The sequence below is a fragment of the Lagopus leucura genome, unplaced genomic scaffold, assembly GCF_019238085.1.
Source record: "Lagopus leucura isolate 7727_CA_CO unplaced genomic scaffold, USGS_WTPT01 Super-Scaffold_100008, whole genome shotgun sequence".
Lineage (NCBI taxonomy): Eukaryota > Metazoa > Chordata > Aves > Galliformes > Phasianidae > Lagopus > Lagopus leucura.
In genome coordinates this window covers 25,964,050-25,983,985 of record NW_024962265.1, presented here as the reverse complement: position 1 = coordinate 25,983,985, position 19,936 = coordinate 25,964,050, and the positions used below count along the sequence as shown (strand labels likewise).

Below are 19,936 nucleotides of genomic sequence, written 5' to 3'. Positions count from 1 at the left end.
TTTTTTTTTTTTTTTTTTTTTTTTTTTTTTTTTTTTTGCTGGCCAGATAGGTTGATAAAGATGTATTTCAAATGGGATATGGGAAAAATGGATTTTAATATGTAACAAAAAAGTAAATGTGCCTGTAATAGACACAAACACTATGTATCATGAGCATCAAAAGCACAAATTTGCCAGGAGTGGAAGGGCAATGATAGAATATCTTCAGCTAAACCATAAAGTAGATTAGTTACATCTTCACCTGTGGACTGCAGGGCAAGTTTCTAGTGGAGTTAAGTCTGAGGATCAGAGCAGCTTATATCCACATCCACAGAAAAATACTACAAATCTAAGCTGCAAGGACATCAACATTCTCCATTATTATATTTAGTTGAGTCTATCCATTGCAAGAGAAAGGCAAATGATAACCACAAACAGATACTGGGTTATTATTACTACAGTCATGACTTTCCAAAATTATTTTCCACTTTTATAGCATCTTTCATGAAATAATAGCACCTTTGCATACAAATTCACAACAATTCACAATCATACTTCACCAATGTAAGGCACTCGAGGTCTGTCAGTTACTAATGGTATCAAAAGTTTGGCAAAGAGTCTAATCTGACAAAGTGGGAATTATACATGTGGTGTACTCCCTTAAAATAAACTCCTTGGTACGCACAGTATTTACCTTAAAGGGCTGAGAGAGAATGTGAAAGGAAATGGAAATTTTAAACAACTTGCTCCAAAATATAACGTTTTCAACAGCTGACAGATAGCAAAGATTCGCATGAGTGTTTATAAATCCTTTCAAGTAGTTGTATCAACTTCATCCTACAGAGGAATACAGCATTACAGTATTGCCCTAGCAGTGGTATGCCAAATGACTCGTACTGTTCTCTGTATTTAAACAAAGGAAACATTTTGCACTTCAAATGTGCATCGCATCATCCTTTTAATTCAAAGCACTCTAAATATAACATCATATTGCTTCCTATTTTAAACAATATCTTGCTCATGGTTTTGACTTACAAAGTGGATATCCCATCCCTTACTTATTAGAACTATGTTTGAGAGAAATATGACAGTGCAGAGTAATTTGTTTTCTTTCCTACAAAGCAATACTGATCTATTCAAAATGAAACCATAAAAATACAGAAACAATACTTTGGTAGATGAAGGTATGAAAGGAAAACTAAGAGACAACTTTCACTTTTTATTTACACTCTCCAGCATTTCTCTCTAATGTAAATACAAAGTGTGAGAGGTAACATTCTCTAATACTTATTTACTAAGGTCTAGCAAAACAAAAATATAACTTCTGAAGAAGTAACCAACAGGCTCACCAGGGCTCTTTACTTTTATAAGAAATAAAATAACAGAGGGGCTTCTTCTTTTCCATAGCTCAGAGCATTATAACATGTTTACCCAAGTTCTTGGTGTAAGAGCACGCAACAAATGAGACACATAGGTCTTAATTTAGAACTACGGCGCAGAAGTCACAAAACATTCACTCTTCCCAATTACTAGCTAATCTAATGCTAAAAGCATGCAAATCAAGATCCCCAGCCATACAGTGAAGCCTCATAGGACACAAGGTTCTGTAAGTAACAGGGTAAAAGCATGCCCTTTTACAATAAATAATGATTAACTTGATAGTTGTAATGCTACTAGTGATTACAAGGTCACAACTTACTTGCTTTTAGCCTAGGGAATAGAAAGAATATTCACATAAGCTCACAGGCTTAGAGGTACAGTAATCCTAATAATAAAGTTAGGAGAAACTGCAACAGAATAATTACAGCTGCTATTATGCATAATGGAAGAATAGAATATTCAAGAGCATTTGCTCCTGAAACAAGCGTACTTTGTCAGAGATCACTGGTCAGGCTACTTGCTATAATTCTTAGTATTGAAATTTTTGTGACACAACATATATATATGTTATATATATATAAAGTTGCGCATACGCCACCATTTTTCATCTCACTTGAAAACAGCCCATTTCATTTAATAAATTTGGGAATTCATACATTAATAAGAGTTCCCTTTTTCCATATCGTTATACATGAAGAGCTTGTAATAATCAGAGAATCAATGCAACATAGGACAAGAAGGCATAAATGGACATCAAGGAAGGATGTTCATATAATGACAAAAATCTTTAACTGCACATCCAGAATTACAAAAAGTCGTCCCAAAAAATCCACAACATGAAATTAACAAATCATAATACAGTTATTTGTGTCACTTAAATTCAGTGCTGCAATTCACTTGAAACCTATTAAAAAAGAGCTAGATGAGCACAACAAGCTGCAAAATTCTAAGCAACCAAAAACATCTCAAGTGAGAATTAAAAGAAAACCAGCAGTTTTGGAAAGAAAATAACAGGCATTAAAGCAATGAAAAACGTTGAAATTACAAGTTTCAATCACTGCTTTTCCCTATACATTAGAATTAATACTCATATACAGTTAAGTCCACTCTAGTGATAGAATTATGTCAGGTGGCTAAAAGCACTCCAGAACGACAGATCAGCTTGAGAAAATGAAATGCCTGGTCCACCTTAAGTGTCTGGGAATAAATCATAAAACATATATACTTCCAATAGAACCTTTACACAGAATGCTTGCCAAGGTGTCAAGAAGTACCACCACCTTCAGGAACTATGAAGCAGCAATATGGCTGCTTCAGAAAGAGGACAGAGTGAAAGAAAGGGAAAGAGCGATTTATTCCTTGCTTCTTATCACAGCTTTTAATTTCAGACTCAGCAGGAGCCACAATGGTAAGCACACAAAGTCAGCTAGACATTTTAGAAGACTATTACAAATCAAATTATTGGAAATCATACCACAATATCTTCACAATGAGACAATACAATATCATTAGAAGCATGCATTTGATGGATATATGACTACATGCTGACTGGGCTTCACTCTCCCTCGCACTCATAGCTTTCAGACACATTCAGTATAGATCACTCTTCAGGGAGCACAGTAAATAGATAGAATTCCAAAGTGATGACGTACTCCTTCAAGCAATTCTGCAAAAGAGGGTTATGTTCCTTATAATTATATCCTGTCAGACTTACTTAAGTGTCTAATAAATCTTGGCAAGGAAATTAGCATTTTATTAAAAGCACTAGGATGGGTGCTTTTTTTTTTTTTTTTTTAAATGGAAAACATCCATGCACAAAGAAGCATGTTAGATTAAAATAAACTTCTACTTCAGTGCTGCAGTCCAGAATAAAATGAGAGAGAATTCTTCAGACACTGAAAATTCATTAAAATTAGTAATATTCTATATTAGCCATACTTCAAAAGAGGAAATGTTTAGTCAAGATATATCGAAGGAAGAGCTTAGATTTTAATCATCCTCTGAATACATACCACTTTCCTCAGCCATCAGGAAGACTGTTTATCCTTTTTTAAGTTGGATAAGCAAATAACTACAGTGTTTTTCACATCTCTTATGGATAAAGAACAGTTAACCACATGCTCTTCCATGTGAGTATAGAAACAACACTCCAGAGCAATACCAGATGACCCTCTAGCATTTAAAACTTTGGCTTCAAAGGAAACATAAAACTGAGATCTCAACCAGAGTCAGTCAATAAACTTTTGGACTAGAGAAATCTTGAAAAAGATCTTTCCAGCTATTGAGTTAAAACCAACCCAATAATATTCTATTTTCTGTCCATTCTTATGTCAGAGACAAAAAAAAAACAAAGAAAGACAATTGAAAAAAGAATATGAAACTGTTTTTCCTGGTTTCCTATTCCTCTTCTCCTTTCCGGGGCAAATTTCTGGCTCTGCTTCTGTAATATCTTCTGAGATTCTCCTACACTTGATTGGTCATCAATGATAAACAGGTAACACTTATGAAAAGGGAAAGCATAATGTATGTTATACCTTAGTTCTGTTCTTAGACTGTAGAATTACTGTACTATGATGATTTTACTTTGGCCTTGAGACTACCTGGGGTTTCTTGACAGAAGCTGAACACCAGACTATAGACTACTACAAAAGATTCTGTGCCCACTCCATGCTTTTCTAAGATATTAAACACACGAGCAACCCCAAACCCTAGACCAAGTTCTCTCTGAGTGAATGCTACACGTTTCAAACTTCAGCAACTGTTCTGAATTGTTATCAAACCTGTTTTTAAGGTTTTGAGCTTATCCAGAAAATCAGGAAAAAAAAAAAAAGGCTTAGCATCTGCTAAATAAATCCTTAGTTTCTACTAGTTGTAATGTTATGTAATTAACATTAACTAAAAAGAAATAAAGCCTCTTTATGAGTTATCAAGGTAGTTCATCGAGAACTTTTTCTCAAAAAAAGAAATCTTGATTTCTATATGACTAGGAAGATATTAAAAATGTTTTCTTTACCACTATCTGTTTACTTTGCTTTTACTGACACCGAATTTTGGGAAGTTTTATTCTCAAAAATGTTTTCACATAATAAAAGTGTTTGTGTAACAAAGAAAAAACTAAGCAATTCTCTACTATAATTACAGTTGTTTGACACCAATTGAGAAAGCAAGATGCAAAGAAATTTACTATCAGTGGGCAGTGAGTTCATAATTTCCAGACAGACAGGAGACATTTCCAACAATACCTGCATTGATGCTCCTTCCACTCTGGCTACACAGGCAACTCTATCTAGGAAGGTCACAGTTACAGGAACAGCAACAAAGAAACCTTTAAAGAAGGCTTTAAGGTATCTTCTCCCAAAACCTTGAGCCTGTGCCATAATCTGAAAAAGATTAAGGGCAGAAAAAAGTTATTATAAAACAATATTTAAGTAAGTGTTGTCTGTATTCATGGAGTGAGGAAGAGTTAAGTTATTAACTCTTCAGGTCTCCCAATATCCACAGTGAGAAAATGAACGTGTACATGAGAATGAACAAGAACAGCAATCTACATTAAAAAAAAAAAAAAAAATTCAAAAATAAAAGTCAACCATACAGAAGCAAATTTGATATTCAACATTTTCTTTTTATATAATTTGACCATTTCTTGTGATCCTCTGCTAGCAGAAGTGCTCCATAAAAATGACTCAATGATAGCAGTTCAGCTAAGCAAGAAGCAAACTGACAGAATCACAAAAAATTTAACTATGCATTTCTGAAAAAAATATCAGCTATATGGAAACAATCACAAAACATTCAATTGGAGTGCAAATTTCTGTAAATTTTCTCTCCACACACTGGTAATTACACATTCATGAACCACAAAGATTGACTGCATTATGTAAAGGAAAAGCTGAGAGTTTCCAACACAAGGGCATTTCTTTATTAAAACGTTCCATACACACAAGTCATGTATCATTTATACATTGATGGTAACTGCAAATATTTAATATCAATTCAAATTGTCACACATTTTACAGGGATACACAGTAACATAATGACACCTTATTTTCTACTACATTAAGAAGTTAAAAGCATAGTGATAGACTACACAGCTATGACATAATGACACCTTACTATTCACGTCGCCATGCATTATGCTATTGGTTTTACTTAGCCCTGAACCAAAGAACATTCTTGAAAAGACAGCTCCAAAGTACACTGAAATAAAAAATTTGCTTGATCAAGCAAAGTGAGTACTCGGCAGTGCTGCAAAGGTACAAGCCTACTTTTCTTTACTGCAATTGCATTCATCCCCTGACAGTTACTGAGCCTTTTTGGCTCAGACTGCAGCAGACCCTCCAAGATACCCTTCACGTGGGTTGGTGATGACCTGGGAGGACTTTTAAAGGAAATGAGCAGTACAAAGATGAGCTCCCCTGAGCAATTTACAAAGCGGTCAAATTGGAAATGAATTGGGCTGTTTCTAAGATTTTACTAATTGATGTGATATTTTAATTAATTAACCCCTCCATACAAGACAAGGCTGTGACAGACACCAGTGTTAGGGTATGAAAGCCATGCGGGTAGGCAATGCTTGAACGATAAGGCACAGAAACGTGCTTCAGCAGCTCTGAAAGTTCAATTTAATAAACTTATTTTATCAGAAAGACAAGATTCCTCAGTGCTGTATCATAAGAAATACAGTTCTTCACCTATTGGCAAATCCAATTTAAACCTTTGTTTCTCTCTAATGAATACCTGGTACAGACTGTGAAAGATCAGTTTGCAGAGCCCCTGCTCCCTCTATCACATCATAAATCTGACAGACAGTAATAGAAGAAAACAGACTGTGCCCTGAACTTCTGAGTCCTTCAGTATGTTTAAATTCAAGGACAACAAAAAAAAAAAACAGAAATATACATAGTTTGGTTCAATCATCTTAACAGAACATTAAGAATTTCACAATACAATCATTTTTTCTCTGCTGCACTTTCAGAAATATGGAGGTAATTCATTATTTGTATGCAAGGTACAAACCTCAAATTATTCTGATGAAATACTACTGAAAGCAGTATTTCTGCCATAGATATGGCTACTTAACTCTACAAAGCATTACACTTTGGAAAGCCAGTTCTACAAAATAACGCATCAGCATATTCCTCACTTGAATTCTTTATAGATACTAATAGCTTTGCAATGACAAGATCTGTCTTCTAAAAGACTGGAACACCCTTAGTATTATTACTGACATTCACCTTCACAACATTTGAAGTTCCCTTTACTTTTTTTTTTTTTTTTTTTTTTTTTTTTTTTAAAGCTGGAAGTATTTCACTGTCACCTATAACTTTTGCTAACAGAAGCTGAACGGTTGCAAGAGAGCTCTGAGCTCCCTTACACGTGCGGCAAGTGAGGTGCAGACTCCCTTGCTGATGCAGAACAAAAGACCTTTATTGTAGGTGCTTACAACTTTTTATACTCACACAACAACTGGTCAGATGTAGGATCCAGGTGCCTCGTGTGTGTTTACATCTGGCTCAAGTTACTGCTGAGCTTTTTTACTCATTAGCAGATAACGACTTTCTTTGTTCCACATCTCCCCCTTCTCTATTAATAAAAAAAGAAGCTCGGTTCAGAAACATTCCTAAAACTAACTGAACTAAAATTAAAACACTGAATAAACAATGGGTTCTTTATAGAGTACAAACAATAGACCATTTCAACCAATCCCAACGATTCCAATTCTTAGGACTCCTTGGTGATGCAGTCCACACGTGAAGTGTGTTTTGTCCCATCTTGTTGGTGAGAATCCAAACCACTGATGAAAGTGCTGTGATCATGTTAAGGCAGATGATGAGACGGATGGCCAGACCCATTCTGCTGGTATCCATCTAGGACCTGTTCCTGTTAAGACACAAGCATAGCCTCGGCCCCACGTTATCACTGTCTATCGATTTAGAAAATTAAGAACAAAGCATGCTTTAGCTACTCCTTCCTGAAGGGTCATACCTGCACTCCCCTTTTTTTGTTGTTTTTGGTTGGTTGAAGTTTTTTTTGTTTGTTTGTTTTGTTTGTGTGTGTGTGTGTTATTTTATAGTGAAATCTTTTTTTTTTTTTTTTCTTTTTCTTTTTTTCTTTTTTAAATCACTAAATTACATAGTTAGAACTACAATTAAGAAAGCCAGGCAGGTGCAGGTAAGACATACAGTTGTGAATACCCACATTACATTCTTAAACACCAGAAGATACTCAGCCAGTTGAGTTGGATTCTACAACCAAATCTGAGATGATTTGAAAATGAGAAAGCTTCCTACATTGCCAATCTACTGCACATGAATGCACATCATTTTATAGCAAATACTGTTTTCTAATTTAGAATACAGATATAGCACACCTTTCAAACACACTTTCAGTGTTGTTAGGCCTACCTTAGAATTTTCTGGAGCACTGAACAACAGCTACAGCAGCTGAAAGGTTCAAAAAATACACTGCAACAATGGTAACAGCTGGAATTAGTGCATGTCCAAACACAAGCATTCGCAGCTCCTGCTTCCACACACTGATGAGCACCAAGGCTGAAGATTTCATCCTCCTTCTCTTGCGTTGGTGAACGAGCCATTGCCCCAAGGTCTGCAAGCTTTGCTTCCAGTTGCTGAGGTCCAATAGCATCCACTACAGCACATTTGTTGTACAAATTCCTTCCAAATAGGATTCTTCAGAGCAAGCAGCACCTCATAGCAGACAGCATTCCCATTTTCAATCCCTGCTTTCTCCAGAGAAGGGCAATCAGCTGGGGACAGTAAGACTTCTCTCAATCTTTCAATACATTCAGCAGGACAGGGCCTCTTTCAGCCCATTTCTACTGTAGGACTGTGACTCCCTCTTTTTTTCTGGAGCTTCTTCCAGCTCTTTCTTTTGCTAGAGCTTCTTCCAGCTTTCTTTTTCGCTAGCACTTTGCACTTCTAGTTGCAGTGTAATTGCCAGGTCACAGCCTGAACCAATGGCTAGGCACCAGGTGAGAAGGTTTGGCTAACCCATGGAGCTCAAGTGCACTTAATGTACCTGAGTGACCTGAAGGAGTGGAGCCAGGATCCACACGTTTTCACCCTCATTAAGAGATGCTGCCAGAAGAGCACCATCTCTCTAGATAGTGACTCTACTCCTTCCTCTTGAGCTGTCAGCGGTTGTTGGAAGGAGAGAGGCAATTCTCTTTCTCTGTTACCTGCTGTTGTTCTGTATTGCCCAAATCCCATTATAAGGTACTCTCATAGTCTTCTTTTTGCTGTCAGCCAGTTTTCTGGATGGAATTTACTCCAGGGGCATGAGGTCTGGCTTCACAAACCTCATCCACTCTTGCAGCAACAGCAGCCACAAAACACTGTACTTTGGCCATCCCCACAAGCATTTCCACAACTATCTATGAACAGTTCCTCCTTGAGGTGAAAGACATAATATGATAGATCTATCAGATACAACTGGCCTGAGAAACTTTTTGAGAACTTTAAGAAATGGATACACTTGCTTACTTGTTAAATTCCTCACAGTCCAGCCTATTTTTCATTGAAATATGAATGTTAACCCCATTTCTTCTACTAAATGTATTCAAAGATCTTGTTATAAACTTCTTGCAAAAGACCCAAGCTAACATCTATAGGAAAATCTAGCACCTGAAGAAAAACAATTCGTCAGAGAATCCATGGGAAACCTCACACATGTTCTTGGAACTAGAAACTTATAGTGAGAAAGAATCCAGCAGCCAGATTTAAAACAGCAAGATAAAACACAGCATTCCCACTACATCACTTGGAAACTGGAGAGGTATTAAGCAGCTGTGGACAAAGCTGGGATTTCAGGACCTTTATAATATTTACAAGGTGCAGCAAAACACCAACAGCAACTGTACAAGCAATTGATTTTCAAAGCCAAGAAGAATCATAGAATAGCTCAGGTTGGAAAGGACTTCAAAGATCATCAAGTCCAACCACAACCTAACCATACTACCCTAACAACCCTGGTGGACAACAGGTTGGCCATGAGCCAGCAGTGTGCCCTCGTGGCCAAAAAGGCCAATGGCATTTTGGGGTGCATTAAAAAGAGCGTGTGCAGTAGGTCGAGGGGTAGATCTATTCTGCCCTGGTAAGGCCTCATCTGGAGTACCGCATCCAGTTCTGGGCTCCCCAGTACAAAAAAAGACAGGGACCTCTTGGAAAGAGTCCAGCGGAGGGCCACAAAAATGGTGAAGGGCCTGGAGCATCTCTCCTATGAGGAAAGGCTGAGTGAACTGGGTCTGTTTAGCCTTGAGAAAAGACGACTGAGAGGGGATCTAATCTAGGTTTATAAATATCTGAGGTGTGGGGGCCATAGTGGTGAGGCCAGTCTCTTTTCAGGTGGTACGTGGAGACAGGACAAGGGGAAACAGACATAAGCTGCAGCATAGGAAGTTCTGCTTGAATGTGCGCAAGAACTTCTTTACGGTGAGGGTGATGGAGCACTGGAACAGGCTGCCCAGGGGGGTTGTGAAGTTTCCTTCTCTGGAGATGTTCAAGACCTGCCTGGATGCACACATAGATAAACCCTTCATTTCCACTCATGCACAACATTCTAGAAGTCTCCTGACTTCCCACAGGAGAGCACAGATCTTCCCGACACAAATGGAGCAGTCCTGTAGATTATCCTACTCCAAAAGCCCTTCCTGTCGAAAGATCATAAATATCATAAACACGCACATTTTAATAGCTTGAAAACTACTTAAAAATAAATAAATCTGTCCATATAATAAAAAGTTCTTATCACAAGGGTAAGACGTATGTCTGTGAAATACTGATGTCTAACAATACTCAATGAACTCTCCAGTATGGAAGACTTAAAAAATTTACATGTATGTCAACAGAGCAAGCAAAGGATTCTTTGCTAAGAAAATTAATGAAGGACTCTAAATAGTTCATCAACACATATTTCCTTATCTCTGCCCAGTCAGCGACACCTTGAATAAAACACATCCCAGCACTCAAGAAATGATGTGAGAAAAACAAGCAAAACAAAACACAGAAATAAATTTAGAGATGAATACAGTTGACATCATTTATAAATTACAGTTATTTTAGGAATAAAAGACAACAAACAAGAAAGTATTATTCAGTAGAGCTGACAAACTCCAATGCAGCAACCTTGAAAACTTGTTTGAAATTGCAACATGGACAAAAAAAAATCCAAGATCAAAAATGCCAGCATACAGCAGGTCAAAGCATTAAGAATTTCATATTGTGCAGCCCAGAGATTAAGGCAGATGGAGCAGAGCATTATCTACACTGAAGTATTTGCTGCACAAAAGGTCCAGGGATTATAATGAGCCTCTAGTGAGTACTACAACATATGGAGCAGAGATGCTATTTAGATAGCTCTCTACATATAAAATATTTATTTTTCTTACACTTGCCTGCACATTAGAAGACAATGTTTATCAAACAGCCTGCAGAAACTCATCAAGTAATATTCAGAAAGCCCCAGGTTACGATATATTTGCAAATCTAAGTACTTAAAAATTACCTATGGAAGTATGATAGGAAAAATAGCTGCAAAACAAGGCATAAGCAGTCACCCACAAAGGAAAGAAATTGGCCCCTGATGTGTTTCTACAGGAAGGTGTGTGAGGAACAGGAAGAAGGGAATTACAACCAGTATGCAAAACTACCCAGCCAAGACTGTTAGCTTGAAATGTCCTGTTTAATCTAGGTAAGAAACTAGTAACCGTACTACATATACTGTTGTAACTTAATGTTTCACTGAAATAACCAACTCTCCTGTCAGCCTTGCCATGTTTGCTTCCATAATCCAATATCATATATCCAGGCATATAAATGCCTTGAAAACAAGGCAATCTTCATTAACAAAATACCAAGATGTGACCTCGCTTCTCTCTATCCTATGAAACATAAAACTGAGCAAGAAACATGAGCTTTTGTTTTAAGCAAGAGTGGTACAATTTGATGACAAGGCTGCATCTAGTCTAACCACGGTAATGAATGCTGCTCAGTATCAGAATTTGCCTGACCTTTTTCACACATGCCTTTTCTGAAGTCTTTCATGAAACAAGGCCAGAACGATAGTGCCAGCAACCTGACCCCCATTTCTCACTTGTCACACATTTCACCAACTTTTACATTACAATAATTTTGTAAGGGGGCAAGTATGCAGACCTTATAGCAGACTAATTTAATTCATATACGCTTATCCAAGTACAGGCTGATGTACACAAGCAAAATACTGATGACTGTTACAGAAGAATCAAAATACATTAGCCCATCTAAAGTTTTCATTTAAAAATACTGTCCAGTTCCAGAAGGAGTTTTCATTTATCCTTTACTAAAAGGAAACTAATCCCGGTATTATTCCACCACACAAGTGAAATTTATATTCTATTAATATATTCATACCCTACACGAAGGTTTCCATCACAGTATTTCTTCACCATTTAAATTATCTCCCTTTGTTCCTTTGGCACAGACATGACAGTTATTAAAGAATATTGCTCTATTATAAGGTGGGAAATGCAACAGCTTAGAGAAATGATGACTATTTGGCCGTTTAGCATTCCTATTTGGTACAGTGTTAGCCACAGAAAAAATGTGCTAAGCATACAAGCAGGTATGATCAGGTGATAAGCATCAGACATAGATGATAATTATAGTTCAGTATCCAAAACAGAACTTTAAGAATAGCCAAATCTACAAGCCAGAAGAAAAAGATGTTCAGAGTAGTTCAATTCCAGTTACCTTCCTGCCTAGCAGAAACCTGGCACCTAAAAGGTTCTTCCCCAGGGCTACAAAGGAAACTAAACTCAAATATCCACTCAACTGAGGAGGTGAGCTCCTGACTGCAGACTGACACCAAACACAATACAGAGATAGGACAGAAAAGCACTTAAATCTTTGTTTGAGGCCTTTAAGCGGTATGAAGTACCGACAGAGGATCTGAAGACTTGTATCACACTGACATTATTCAACTGAACTTGCCAGCCAACTCTGAGCTTCCAAGAACAAGCCTGGAAGAGATGGTGATGTTCAACTTTTCACACAGGCATTTAAGACCCAGGGAAAGCTGACAATAAAATCCATCTGGAGCCAAAAAAAAGGTTTCAGCTGTTTTCTTTCAATTGCAAAGAAAGTTTCCTTTATCTTCAGGTTACATGCCTAGAGATTAACAGCCCCAGCACACACAAGTCAGGGCAGGACTGGAAATAAGAGAACAGGCTCAGTTAAACAGCCTGGCAAACACACAGCTTATAGTGTCAGGAGAAGGATCTCAAGAGATGTCCTCAGGCAGCACTATTGCTCTGCTTTAGTTACCATTCTGTTTATATCCTCAAGTAGCAAATTCTAAGCTCATCAGCACCTTCAATAGCTATACACGTATGCTCTAAAATGCATCGCTGTCCTATTTTTCCTAGATTGGCCGCTTTGTCCCAGTCTAGCTGTTTCACCTCTTCCAAGTACATAACAACAGACTTCTTAGCCTCAAATCCACAACAATCCCTTTACTTATGCCCTAATTTCAATTAAAGCGATAAGGTTTTTCAAGTAATAGTTCCCATCACTATGAAATACGAAGAAACTTTTACAGCATATCACAACACTAAAAAACAACAGTAAAGATCAGACTTAGTAATCTTGGAGATAATAACACTCAACTTTCAGAATCAGACAAAGCCAGATCAACAGAAGGTCCTCTCAGCTTACAAAGCACATTCAAACAAAAAGCTGTTCTATGATGTTGACCCATAACATCAGAGGCAAACGGTGGTATGGTAGTAGAGGTTAAGCCTTCACACCAATATTCCATTACATTTTGTTGCCATGTGACAGATGGCAGCAGAGGGGCAGTCTGACACAGTGGTGTCTGACATGGAAGTGCAGATGAAGGAATGGTATCTCAATGAATTCCTCCATGCAGAAAATGCTGCATCTAGTTACACTCATTGATGCTTGCCTAACAGTGCATGTGAGCACAGTGAGGCAGTGGGTACTGTGTTTCAGCAGGGGAGACAGTGACAATGAACCTCTCCCACTAGTAAAGATTTTTAGGAGTGCAGCATCCAGACTATTGTTCATAGTTGGTGAAAATGCAGGTAATGGAGGGGACTGTTGAAGAAGTATTTTGTAGCTGAGAATTTGCTCTATCAAATAGTGTTCTTGTATTTGTTGCAGTTTCCAAGGAAATAAACATGAATCAATGACCTGGATGAAGGGACTGAGTGCATCATCAGCAAATATGTTTATGAAACAAAGCTGGGAGGAGTGGCTGACACACCAGAAGGCTGCACTGCCATTCAACAAAATCTGGACAGACTGTTGAATTGGGAGGAAAGGAACCTGATGAAATTCAACAAGAGCAAGTGCAGAGTCCTGCACCTGTGAAGGAATAACTGCATGCATGAATACCCATGCAGGTTAGAGGCTGACCGGATGGAAAAGAACTCTGGAGAGAAGGACCTGGGGGTCTTGGTGGCCGGCCAACAGGCTGGCCATGAGCCAGCAGTGTGCCTCTGTGGCCAAGAAAGCCAATGGTATCCTGGGGCATGTTACAAATTGTGTAGCCAGCAGGTCAAGGAAGGTGATCCTCCCGCTCTACTCTGCCACAGTGCAGCCACATCTAGAGCACTGGGTCAACATCTGGGCTTCCTAGTTCAAAAAACACAGGGATCTTCAATAGAGAGTCCAGCAGAGGCCAGAAAGATGACGGGCCTGGAGCACCTCCTATACAAGAGAAGGCTTACAGAACTGTGACTCTTCAGCCTGAAGAAGACTGAGAAAGGATTCTCATTACTGTTTATAAATATCTAAAGTGTGGGAGTAAAATGGATGGGACCAGGCTCTTCTCAGTGGCACACAGCAACAGGACAAGGGCCAACAGGCAAGAACTGGAACACATGAAGTTCCATCCGAACACAAGAAAGAACTTCTTTACTGTGAGGGTGACAGAGCACTGACACAAGCTGCCCAGGAGAGTTGTAGAGTCTCCCTGTCTGGACATAGTCAAAACCCACCAGAATGCCTTCCTGTCAGCCTACCAGAGGGAACCTGCTTTAATAGGGGATTGGACTCTATGAACCCTAGCGGTCCCTTCCAAAGCCTACAATTCTGTGACTGTGAAATAGGAGGCATTACTTTCAGAGTGACCTATATACTACATTTCTGCACAAGGATCGACCCCACGTACAAAAAGACTCAGACCACAAGTCATAAACTTGGAAGGAAGTAAATAGCTTATTTTTACAAAGTAATTTCATACATCAAAGACATAAATTTTACCTTCACAAATAATTGTGTATTTCCACAAAGGCATTTTACTCCTGAAATGCAAAGCAAAAGCAAAAGAAAATATAACTGCAGATAAAAATTCCCTCAGCAATTTAAGTAACAAACAGTTCAGAATGGGAAGTAATCAGCCATCTCACAGTTCTGACAAGATATTCAGGATTTTGTTTTACGTAACCAAGAAAAAGAACAGCAATATCATTGCTTCTCTATTGACAATGCAATAGAAAGACAAATACGTAATTTTTATAAATGAGATCTTTTCAGACAATCCAAACTTCAGATGTAATGCAAAATCTTTAAGCACTATCTTACAGGTGACTGGCAGTGTACCAGTTGCTCTAATCTGAAAAATAATTGCTTTTATTCATGTTTCTGTCTCTTCAAACAAACTAAAAATCATTCACATTCACACAGAAAGAAAAGTACCAGATTACTTCAGTTCTGAAACACGCTTAAGTGAACAACAAAAGGCTTATGAATTGAATGTTCTGTGTTGCCTTTTGGTGTAAAGATTCAAAGCATGCAAAGTAAGTTAATTTTATAAATTGAAGAGTCCTTTGCAACCAGCGATGTCCCTGTGCAACACTGCTGTTTTGGTCTCAGGCCGACTGCACAAATGGCAAATGCCTTTAAACAGACTAAATTTAGAAATTATATTTACAACAAGTCACAGTACCTTTGATTTTAAATTCATGTGCACATTTCTCTACTCAAATCTCTGTATTCTTTCAAGTACCACAAAACTTCACTCCAGTTAATTGTGATTTTCATGAATCTAACTCCAGGGAAAAAAACAGCTGATTCTTAGTTTTAACCAAAAAGGAATAAAGTTTTCATATAACATCAAATAAGCAGACAAAGAATAAAAGTATTCAACTCAAAACATGAATATCTTTAAAAGAAACTCTTCCATACATTTTTCCATCTGAATTAATAACAAATAAGGTTAGTACATGATGGAAAAGTATATTCTAGATGAATGCAAAATCAAATGAGTGTATATACAACACAAGTTTCTAAGCTACTAATCTTTAAACCATGCAGGTACATTTTGGGTATAAAAGGACAAAACAATAAATAATATTTAATATGGCATGAATAAATAATTTCAAAAGGAAGAATAGCAAGAGCTATCTCAGTATTTAAGAGGGATTTTCAATTTTCAGTGTACTTTACAAAAATAAGCAGTTGTCCCATAAAGGCAGCATTGTGCCTACTTCTTCAAAACAAAGGAGACTTGTACTTCAGAGTCAGTTCTATGAGCACTAAGGTCTGATGGACCAAATACCTACCCTGCCTGTGGGATGTTAATAAACTAAATGTACCAACTAATACACAAAACTGTGCCCTTGAAAAATAATTTGTTATTTTATCAACTTAGGTTTTATCCTTGAACATTAGAGGTCACTGTGGGACTTTCTACAAGGGTACCCAGTACACTCAGCAACAACCATTCACCACCACATTGATTCCGAGTCTGGGATTTGTGACAAGTTCAACTGCCACATAAATTTCTCAGCTCTGAGAAGAAAAAAAAAAAAAACCTCAACTAAAACCAATCATTTTGAGGAATATGCAATTATTCATTTTACTAAAAAACAAACAGAAAAAGCCTTCTGGAGCCTAGGCACAGAAAAGTAAAGTAAAAAGGTTCTTTCTTTTGACACTTGCATATTCATTTATTTCTACTGTAAACTTTCACAAAGCCAGAGAAAGGTTATCCACTGGGTCGTTCCTCCTTGAAGCTAGGTCTGTAAATACTAGTTGAAGAAAAGACCAGTTTAAAAGAGTACTAAATCCTTTTGATAGAGCAGTATATTGTTCATACAAATCAGCATCTGGTTTCTCCAGCACTTCAAGACTTCATAGAATCACAGAACCCTTGTAGTTGGAAGGGACTTTAGAAGGCCATCTTGTCCAACTGCCCTGCAATGAGCAAGGACATCACAGCTAGATAGGTTGCCCAGAGTCCGATCCAATTTCGCCTCCTAAGTCACAAGCAAAGGGGTATCAACCACAACACTAGGTAACCTGTTCCAATGCCTCACCACCCTCACTGAAAAAGACTTTTTCCTTATATCTAACCTAAATCTTTCCTTCCTGAGCTTGAAGCCATTTCCCCTTGTTCCATCACCACAGATCTTGCTGAAGAGTCTGTCCTCTTTTCTTGTAGCTCCCCTTTAGATATTGAAAGGCTGCTGCAAGATCACCTCACATCCTTTCTCCAGGCTGAACAGCCCCAGCTCTCTCAGGCAGTCCTCATACAAGAGGCGTTTCACTCTGTGGATCATTTTTGTGGCCCTTCTCTGGATGCACTCCACTTGCAGTGTACATTCCAGGCAACAGCAGTTGGTGGGGTTTTTTCCCCTTGATACATGAAACAGAATCATATTTCTCATCTTTGAAGACTAAAATATTTCAGTTAAAAAACAAACAAGAGATTGACGCTCTTTTATAAAACTATGAATGTCCATTCCACACCACCTGGTTTTAGGTTCATCGTAGGAATGAATGAATGTCCAATCTTTACAATACAATATGAACACTAAAATATACATTTTGAAAGTGAACTTGGCACTAGAATTTCAGTGACTCTCTTCCAAAATGTTAAAATAAATGTATTTGCAACAGAGAGAATTCCAACACATAGGACCAAATTTTTGTTTCTTCTTGAGAAGTTTTCTGTGATGACCAAAAAACCTCTCAAAATGTTAAAGTATTAATTAATTGAAAAACAGAAGTTTGGGCCACTAACTAGAATTGCAATAAATTTAATTGGTCCAAAAAGACCATAAAATCATGCACTCATGATCATGTGAAATACAAATTTGTTATTTAACAACAATAATGTAGAACATTATTGTTCATACTAAAACTAAACTAAAAGCATAGCATAAGTTCCAGGTAGGTATTCCAGAGTCAGGATCCGCAGCACAGCAATCAACTTATCTGATCATTCAAATTTCAGCTGTGTCTGTGGAACCTATTTGAATCTTAAAACCACTCTCCACCACAATACTGCTCTCAAGGAGTTACTACCCACTGTTACACAATGTGCATTGTTCTTTCCCTCAATTCAGAGAACAGCTTTCTTTTGGTAACCAAATAAAAGTTACACAGAAGAATCTGTAATTGTGAAAGTAAAAGAAATGAGTAACTCATAGGAATCACCCAGTCATAGTTATTAAAACATTATTATGTTACATTTTTACAAAATGCATGTGCATTCAATTACAAAACTGCATATTGGAAATAGATTTGTTATCATTTGAAATCTCTTAGAGAAATCATTTTATTTATATATATATAAATTACATGTATATAAAGATATATACAAATGTCTGTATGTGGGTGTATATATATATATATATATATAAATAATACAAATTCCTGTAATATATTTTCTTCCATTTATCTTCCGTTAGCAATTCATTGCTATATTTTTCCACGCTGAACCAGGAAAAAAAAAATACAAAAAATAGAAAAGCAAACTGAGGCATAAGAAAGTAATCCGGACACAGTTGAAGCAGCTTTCCTAGATCATCAGCTTCCTTTTTTCAGTATTTCAACCTACACAATTAATTTTGGTTCAATGGAAAAGCAATATAAGAAAAAAAAAAAATCCCATTCAAGTATTGGTTAAATAGAAAATATTCTGAGGTTAGAGCCTACTTGGTGTTCTGTTCCAGTTTCTCTGTCTAAACTTTTCACTGACTTCCAAAGCACTTCATTTCCTTTAGAAAGGATAAGAACAGCATGGAGATCTGTCTAGGAACTCAGTCTCCAAATACAGGAAGGACTGTGGCCTCTACACAGCAGAACTAACTGAAACGCCAAACATGGAAAAGCCTACAGTTTTAAGTGATGCCACAGTAGAGAGTAAAATCCAAGACAGTAATTACCCTCAAAACGTTCAGGACATATGATAACGGGAAAGCCGCTCAATCAAGAGAGAACTGCTATTATCAGGTGCACAGTGACGTGGGGAGCCAGCAGCAGGTCATTGCCAAGCCTCCATATTACCCACAGCACAAGCAAACGCTGCTAACACGTGTACTTCGCAACACAGCCACAGCTTCCTGCTCCCACTCATCAGCACTGAAAACCTGAGTACACAGTCAGCAACAGTTCGCAGCATTAGCTCTGCCACTTCTGCTAAGGAGAAAAAGACAACAGCGTAATTTCCCGCAACTAGCGGAGCCACCACCCTTCCCCCTCCCCTCCTGCTGCCGCCCAACCGTGGCGCCACAGCCCCGCACCGCCCAACGGCCGCCCGAGGGGCGGAGCAGAGGGGTGGCGCGCAGCGGAAGGCGGGCTGAGCTGCGCTGCGCTGGCTGCGGCGCCTGCCCGCCCAAGGCGGCCCCTTCCTCCGTCGGCCTCTTGTCCCGCGCCCCCCTTTCTCGCTGTTCATCCGTCAGTGCGACTCTGCGCTTACGTCGCTGCACTCCGCCTCCCACCCGCCCGCCCGCCGCTCACCTTCTAGCGGCGCTGCTCCACTCGGCGGGGGAAACGGAGCGCCTCCGCCAAGCCGCTGGGGGCTCCTCGCCGCGCTTGCTCGGCCGGGCTCGGTCACGTGGGCGCACGGCGGCGCCGGGCGCTGCGTGCGGAGGGCGCGGGTCCCGCCGGGGCGGGAGGCAGCTGAGCCGCGCACCCTGTGATGGCGGTGGCGTCCCGCCTAGTGCTGCGCGACGGGCGCCGAACTGCGGGGCTTTTGTGGGGCGTTCGGGCATATCGGGCGTTCTGCCCCGTAGCCAGCACGGGCTGACGGCTCGCGTCCTGTTAACTGACATGTTTTGCAGTCCCATCCTCGTTTTTTCCTCTGTGTTGGGAGTCTGTGTAGCAATCCTGTATTACCACTTCACAAGCTTCCAGTCGTCTCTTCCAAAATGAAAGCTGTTTTCCTCTGTCTAACGCTAATGGTTATGTTAGGGCTTGTGATTTCGCTCCAGCATTTAGAGGTTTTTTATTATCAGCAACTGTCATCATGGTCTGAAGTAGGAGGGTTTTCAGAACAGTTCATATATATTCAGGAGAAAATGGGCATGTTTGAGGTACAAAATCCCGTCAGGGTTCATAAGCACACACAACATCATCCAATTCCAACCCCCCTGCCATCAGCTGGTTGCCACCCACCAGCTTGTGCTGCGTGGGACCCCATCCAGCCTGGCACTGAAGACCTCCAGGGTTGGGGCAAGCACAGCTTCTCTGGCCAGCTGTGCCAGGGCCTCTGAGTATTTCCTTCTGTCATCTAATCTAAATGTCCTCTCTTTCATTTTAAAGCAGTT

The 19,936-nt window shown here is 38.9% G+C and overlaps 1 protein-coding gene across 2 annotated transcripts in view; it reads right to left on the bottom strand.

The window, feature by feature from the left end:
* Nucleotides 1-19,216, bottom strand: part of IMMP2L (inner mitochondrial membrane peptidase subunit 2) — a 447,967-nt gene extending 428,751 nt beyond the window's left edge. For both annotated transcript variants that reach the window (XM_042872917.1, XM_042872918.1), the window contains exons 1-2: nt 19,128-19,216; nt 4,602-4,739 (exon numbers count right to left, since the gene is read on the bottom strand). In XM_042872917.1, the coding sequence (XP_042728851.1) occupies nt 4,602-4,736 (135 nt within the window). In that variant the 5' untranslated portion in view covers nt 4,737-4,739; nt 19,128-19,216. The remainder of the gene's footprint in view (nt 1-4,601; nt 4,740-19,127) is intronic.
* Nucleotides 19,217-19,936: the final 720 nt, after the last annotated feature.